Raw genomic sequence first — 7,145 nt, forward strand, 5'->3', positions numbered from 1 at the left:
CGCAGTCTCAGACACCACCCAGATGCCTTCAGCTCTGGCCGGCGTCCTGCTGAAATCAAAGGAGAGCCATATTGCTACCCCGCTGAGAAACCCATGCCCAGGTGTACCCAGGGAGATTCCAGAAGAGCAGCGAGTCCAGTTTAGCTGGAAGTGAGCATACATAAAACGACTTCAAGCCTGAAAGCGGGGGTCTAGCCACAGCTGCGGGCATCTGCCAGGAGAGCAGCGGCTCAGCCCTGTGGGCACTGCCACCCCCGAGGGCTGGGGTAGCATTCAGTGCCAGGGAAGGGTGCTGGGGGAAGCATCTACACCCTCTTCACTCCTTCCCCATAGGTGTGCCCTTGCTATTTATTTTGTTCCAGAAGGAATTGGCAATAGCAGTTTGGGGATCTGCCAACACTTCACCGACTTTTCTTCAGGGTTTTTTGTAGCACGACTACTGCTGTCGTGAGGTTCCCTCACGTGTTCCTGCCTACGCCAGACGTAACCGTGCACATTCCAGCCGGGGGCCGGTTTTGCCGTGAAGTTTTAATATGCATCCAGCCGAGCGCTGCCACGGGCCTGTCTCAGTTGGACCTGTTCCCCTAGACACATCCCTTCAGAGGTCTGGAAAATCCTCTGCAGAACTCACAACAGACAGAATTGACTGTTCCTGACAAGTCTACCATTTTTACTGTTTTCCACCTGCCTACCAAGACTGCCTCATTCTTCTGAAGTACCAAAGGCCACTTAAAATGTGTCTAAAGCTTGATGCCAACTTCCTAGCCCTGCTTGCCAATTCAAAAAATCTGTTGCAAAATATATGTAAATACATTTCTTCCCAGACTAAGGCAACCATGTATTACTTAAACGCTGGGGTAATCCTAAATGCGATCGAGAGGCTGGTACAGATAACAGAGCCTTCAGATACAAAACAGCTTTTGTAGAAAGTGTCGTTTCTAGCATGAGATATTTAAAACCTCTTCTGCTCTCACGGAACACAACAGGCCTGTTTCGGCAGTCTGAGCATGTTTCCTGGCTTGCTGCCCAGATGGAGCCGAAATTCAGCAATGGGTTGCTCAGGTATGAAATTAATGAAATCGGAAATCAAGGGCAGGAAGGTCCCAACAAGGGTGATCTAGGTATGGTATGAATGTCTGTTCTTGCTCCTCGAGACTCCTGGTTAGCTTTTGCTCTGCTAAGACTAAAATGGTTTGGAAATCACTGTCTGAAGATTTCAGGTTTTTCTTCCCCGCTGGTAAGACCTGAAGCTATTTCAGATGTTAAACAATTTGCGGCTTCTGAGCTTGGTTGTGGTGCCTGCCGGCTTTGTACAGATAAATATAAGACCTGTGGCACTTTCAAAAGCATTTGGAACATCTCTTCAATACAAGTACTTTCACGGCAGAGATTAAATACATTATTTGGGTTTTCTGCCTAAAAAAAAGAAAATCACTTACAAAATTGGCAGAAATACCATTTTCTTCAAAAGCGAAAGTTCTCTTTCCCCAAACTGAGGCTGGCAATTGGCAGCTCTTTATAAAGACAGGTTTTTTTCTTTTCTCTCTCATTTCCTCTACTCCTCGATTTCAAAATAACCTTCAAGGCAAAAAAGCAGGCCATAGCAATGTAAAAAATAGAAACAGAAACAGATTAAAATTTTTCACCTGTTGAACAGAATGCTTGTATCTGATACTAACTTGTATCAGAGAAAATGCTATCACATTCCTACACAAGAAATTAACACATCATAGGAAACTGGAATCATACGTTCCTCAAGCAATTCACTATTCAGAAGTCCTACTGAAGAAATTGAAACACAATACAAATAAAGACCTTTATTAAAATAACTTGGAATATTATATGAAATTTAATATCATATAACATAGGTGCAAACCCCCTGCTATTAACAGGACGTGATACATGTGAAGAGAAGACATTAACATACATATAAATAGAAAAGCTAAAATGTGTTTGACAGTGATATATTAAATGGTATATAAATGTGACCATAATTAGGTGAGTATGTAATTTTGTATTCCTTAAGCAGTATCTTCTAAAGCAGTATACATAGTAAATTGTTTTTACCTCTAGTGTCTGCTTTCTTATGAGTAACAGGAGATGCGTAGGAATATTATAGGCACATGCAAAAGCAATGTAAAAGAGATAAAAACAGCGGCACAAGCCAGGGACTTATTTGTTTTTGGCTGCCAGAGGCTTACGGCTGATCTTCTTTGACTTGTCATTGTTCTTCTTTGGAGGTTCAGGGTTTGCCTGCATGTGTCTGCCATAAAGACTGTAAGAAAATGAGACAGAATATTTGTGATACAACCATGAAGCACAGGCTTTTACTCTGCAGCATGTTAAGCAATACATGTAGTTACTAGGAAAAAAAAAAAAGGAAGGTCATTATATTTATTTTGTCTCAATACACTGAATTTTCTATTAGATATCATGCTGCAGTCCGTAATACCATTTTTTTTGTGACCTACCAGGACAGTAACATCAGGAAGAGCAGGCCCTGGTAGCAGTAAAGGAGCAATCGGCTTTGCCTTCAGAAACTAGCAACCTTTATTCTGGAGTTACGGGATTAAGGCTTGGAACGCTGCAAGGATGTGTACTCAAGTCGACAATGACAAAAATTGGGTTGAACTGGAGAGATAGAGTGCCCACTTAGAGCAAAGTGAGCATCATCCCTAACCAGAAAACCTGAGGGCTTGATAATGTGACAGAGACCAATGGTGTCACAGCCGCCTTCGCTGCTCACACATGATTGATAGTACTGGGACAGCTACCAACACATCAATGCCACGTTAGTAAGTACCACTGATTAAATGTTGACAAAGTATCCTACAATTAAGATGGCTAGCATTCACAGCGAAGCTAAATAGACTACATGGCTGAGAGGATCTTGCTAAATATCACATAGTAATTAATAGATAATTTATGAGTAATCCTGATTAAACTAAATTAAAAGCCTACCCAAAATAAACACAGCTCAAACTTAACTTCCCTTATTGACATAAAGTGCTTTTTGAAGATGTATTTTGTGGGGGTGTCAGTGTCTCTAGAAGGGAACAGAGATGAGCTTTGTTTCTGCTCGTTCAGCTGTATAAACACTGGCAATGATGACAGAAATACTGAGATCCCTCTGAAAGATGTCTCCCTGATAATACTTCAGCCCGATGCTGGTGAGTGTCAGCCCCAATCCCGTGCTGGGCTGTTGCCAGTCAAGTTGGACATCAATTTCTACCACCTGATAGGAATTCTGCTGCTGAAGAAGATAACGGCACCGGTTCCCACAAGAGCATTCGTCGTGTCACTGCACCTGCTTGGGTCACTGCAACTCCATCTTTTGGTGGACTTTGTCAAGAAACAGGACAGATCTAGGGTCGAGTCTTCCTAGAATTGCCTTTTGATGTGTCAAAATCTGGATGGGTAGCTGTCAGCTCTGTCGCCACAGAACCCGGGTCCTGCACTTTCATGTGTGCGGCAAGCGAAGGTCCCAGAGCTGCACTGGTCCATCGCACACGCCTTCGCATGCACTCTCCCCCGCTGCAGTCCACGTACGTAGCTTGCATGTCCCTCCAGCCCTTGCACAGATCCTTTAGCTACTTTTGCTTAGTCATGTCGGGACAGACTTAGTTACTCACGATATGTTGTTGCTTATCCAGAAAGCATGACTTGATACGCAGTTCTACAATGGATATCAACCTGAGCAGGTACCTTGGAGATAAAGTGACTCTTTACTTACAGGGATCTCTTCTGCTTTTCAGGCTGAAACTAATTTCAGCAGAGGACTCACCCTCCTTCTTCTACAGGGCCTGGTAGACTATGCAGTCAACTGTATGCAAGAGACATTGAACAAGGATCCAAACAGACAGAAATACTCTTGAATTACCTTGCTATAAGGCATGGCTGTGGAGGGGCTATTTATGTCAGATACTGAGAGATTTTAGCTAAAAAAATTTTAGCTAAATTACGGAGTTGGGAGGGAGTTGGGAGGTTAAAAGCTGCCACCTGCTCTGAGCTTTATTTTGCTGCATCTGGAGGATACTTCAGCCCTGGGGTTCCTGGATTGTGGAATGGGATTAGAGCTTCTTAGAGGCAGTGCTCGCTTTCATCTCCTCAGCAGTTGTAGTTTTACATCATGCTGCTCAACAGGCTACTGTCCAGATGCTCTGTACCCAAAACAGCCTTGCTCAAGGAAAATACAACTGTAAATGATGACATTACTTCACCTTACTGAAATTTTGTGTGCCATCACCTACTGTCAACAAGGGATCAGACGCCATTTCCTGACATACGCAGGGAGCCCTGACCCTCGTGATAACTACATGCTTACTATTAGCTACAATACACATATTTTTCTTTTCATAAGAGATACAGCCCCAATAGCATAAGGCTATATTTTATCCAAGTACACAGTATGCTTACTAATCAAATATCCATCTTAAATAAACTGTCCTGTTTTGGAAGGCATTAAGTGAGTTGACGAAGGGAAGATGTGGAAAGAGACGTTTTGCTATCAGGAGCTACTAGCATTGTAGAGGAGCACACAAGTGTCATTCAAGGAGGTTGTCCCATCAGAGACCGATCCAGGGTAGAAGTCATCAGGGGACAAGCAGCACCTTGTTGTCAGCGATACAAAGTGTAGCGTTTCAACCACTGTCAGCAATGATTTCCTAACTCTGAGAAGTTAGCAAGAGAAGTGAAAATGCATGCTGAAATCTGTGAACACCAATAGTTAGTTAAATACTAAATTAACATTCAAGTTGTTGTTTGGCTCTAGAGAAATAATGCTACATTGGAGTAGAATGTGAGGGTTTTTCTTATTATAAGAAAGTCCCCATTTGGGACTTTAAGCACTAAATTAACAGCAAATCCACTGATTCACTGTATCAGAGTACAACAAACAGAAAGCCCCTGTCCCTCTCCTGCCTTCCACCTCCTGCTGCCCCACAGCTCCTTTGCCCCATTAGTGCCAACCCAGAAAGGACTGTAACAGCTTTAGTGGTTTCCAGGTGTTACATACCCTTTTTTTGCTCAGCTTGGTTTAGGCTCCACTTTTTTGCTTTGGAAACTTGATATGAATTTCCATCTCAGATGACACTTTTGGCATTCATTCTGACTCTCATTTCCTGCTTTCTCAGTGCAAATGCTCAAGTTTGTGGACTGGCAGAGCTCAGATTAGTGAACTTCTTCTGAAGCAAACGGGTGTGGTGGGAATTCTACTGATGACACAGATGCTTTTGAAGTGCAGAAACTGAATATTGACAATTTTGAGCGAACTTCAGAGTTCTGGTAAAGTCTACTTGGGCAATGCCTTTTGACTGCAAAATGAGCAAGTGCCAGCAGTAAAAATCCTGATTGATCTTTAAGTGTTTTTGGTAGCAGTTTTTGTTTGATACTTGCTCCTTATGATATGCAGTGATACTGGTGCCCCAGCAATTCCCTCCGCCCCATGCAAATACTGTGTTAGTAGTAGTAGCAGATGTGCATGAGTTGCAGGCATCTGCAGCACTTTTACATTCTTTTTGCTTAATTCTCATGTACAGCCACTTCTACTGGCATGTGCACTGAAGTTTCATCCAGGAAAATAATTACTGGTTTTGAAATAAGCAAATCAAATATATGTACTTAGATTTCTCTGGCAAAATTTCAAGGAGGTTTCAGCTGCACATTGATATCTCAACTGAAGATAAGTGCCTTACAGTCTATCACAGTAGTCTGCTACGCAAAGAGCAGGGATCAGACGTATTTAGATTATACAAGCCTTCACAGACAGGGACTCTCTCTTGTGTTTGCACACATCAAATATGAGGAGACATATGGTGTCACGACAACATTTAAATACAATAATGACTGTGATAATGCCTCTGGGACAGAATTTCCCTTCTGTTAGACTAGGGAAAAGAGAATTCACAATTTTCAGTGAACTTCTGGTGCAGCAACAGACACCACGTTTATAGCTCCCAAGGAAAAAAAAAAGAACAGAAAAAAACACCCAAAAGAAAAAAAAACCTAAGGAGCTGATCCGCATGGAGAAGCAACTATCTGAATTACATGAGAACCTATAATCCCTTGGCTATAATAGATGTGGAGTTTACATGTACAGTCCTTAATGATTTTGATACCTACTGGAAGGATACAGCCGCGGAAACCATAGCTTGCACGTCACCGTCTGTCAGCCAAGCTTAGTAACTAACTGTGTACATGCTCTTGCTCCGGCATCACTGCGAAGTCAAACGTGTCAGGCAGAGACACTCGCACACCGTCCTCGGCAGCGGAGGTGAGCTTCAGACAGGCACAAAGGTACGCAGCTCAGCTGATGGATGGTAACGTACTAGGACATGGCACCTTGACGTACCTGTGCGTATGACCAGACCCTTAGTGAAGGCAGACAGTGTCCATAAATATACAAAGGAATATTGAGGCAGATTGTGACTACTGTTTCGAGGCAGATTTGTGAGATAAGTGCTGATATTACATCCGTGGCAGCACCTTCACACTTGATATTTTGGAATGTTACCTGTTCATGGGACTGGTATAGGTCTGAGTAGGACACTACACACAGCTCGCAGAACAAAACCTCAGCTGAATAATAAAATCTGTAGTGCAAATAAACATTTGAGATGTTCGCGGTTTGCAGCAGCAGTCAGAAGTTAGTTATTATAAACACAGTTCACGAGTTGCTGAACCTTTGTAGATTTAGCAGCTACAGTATTGCATGCAGCCTTCTCATTACGTTAAAGTGAAAGGAGAGATTAAATGCAAGACTGAAAATGCAGAAAGCCCTCACATAGAGATTTCCAGTTGCTTTCTTTCCTTGTATACATTTTTCAAAGCAAATATCTCTCATGAACATTAAATGTTTCTTTGTATGCAAATACAAACACAAGCAAAATCTCCCTGCATTCTCTATCTGCCCCGCTGGAAGTAACAAATGAGAGCACTATGGCTGCTGCAGCAAAACTAACAATATCAAGTGAGAAAGATGCTCATTAAACTTCATCATTCTGTCTACTTTAATGATGCTTTTACTTAATAAAAATTCCCCGAGCAGTTGCAAGGATATTAGGCAAGGTCTTTGGTTATGTATCAGGGGTCTAAGCTGTCACTAGCAAGCATGCAGTTCAGGAGGGGCACTCCCAAGAGGAAAGAGT

The 7,145-nt window shown here is 42.6% G+C and overlaps 1 protein-coding gene across 1 annotated transcript in view; it reads right to left on the bottom strand.

The window, feature by feature from the left end:
- Positions 1–2,172: 2,172 nt before the first annotated feature.
- The window catches only part of RSU1 (Ras suppressor protein 1), a 105,392-nt gene continuing 100,419 nt past the window's right edge, over positions 2,173–7,145 (bottom strand). The window contains exon 8 of the mRNA XM_010293849.1: positions 2,173–2,275. Within this exon, the coding sequence (XP_010292151.1) occupies positions 2,173–2,275 (103 nt within the window). The remainder of the gene's footprint in view (positions 2,276–7,145) is intronic.

This window comes from Phaethon lepturus, unplaced genomic scaffold (assembly GCF_000687285.1).
Source record: "Phaethon lepturus isolate BGI_N335 unplaced genomic scaffold, ASM68728v1 scaffold1439, whole genome shotgun sequence".
Taxonomy (NCBI): Eukaryota; Metazoa; Chordata; class Aves; order Phaethontiformes; family Phaethontidae; genus Phaethon; species Phaethon lepturus.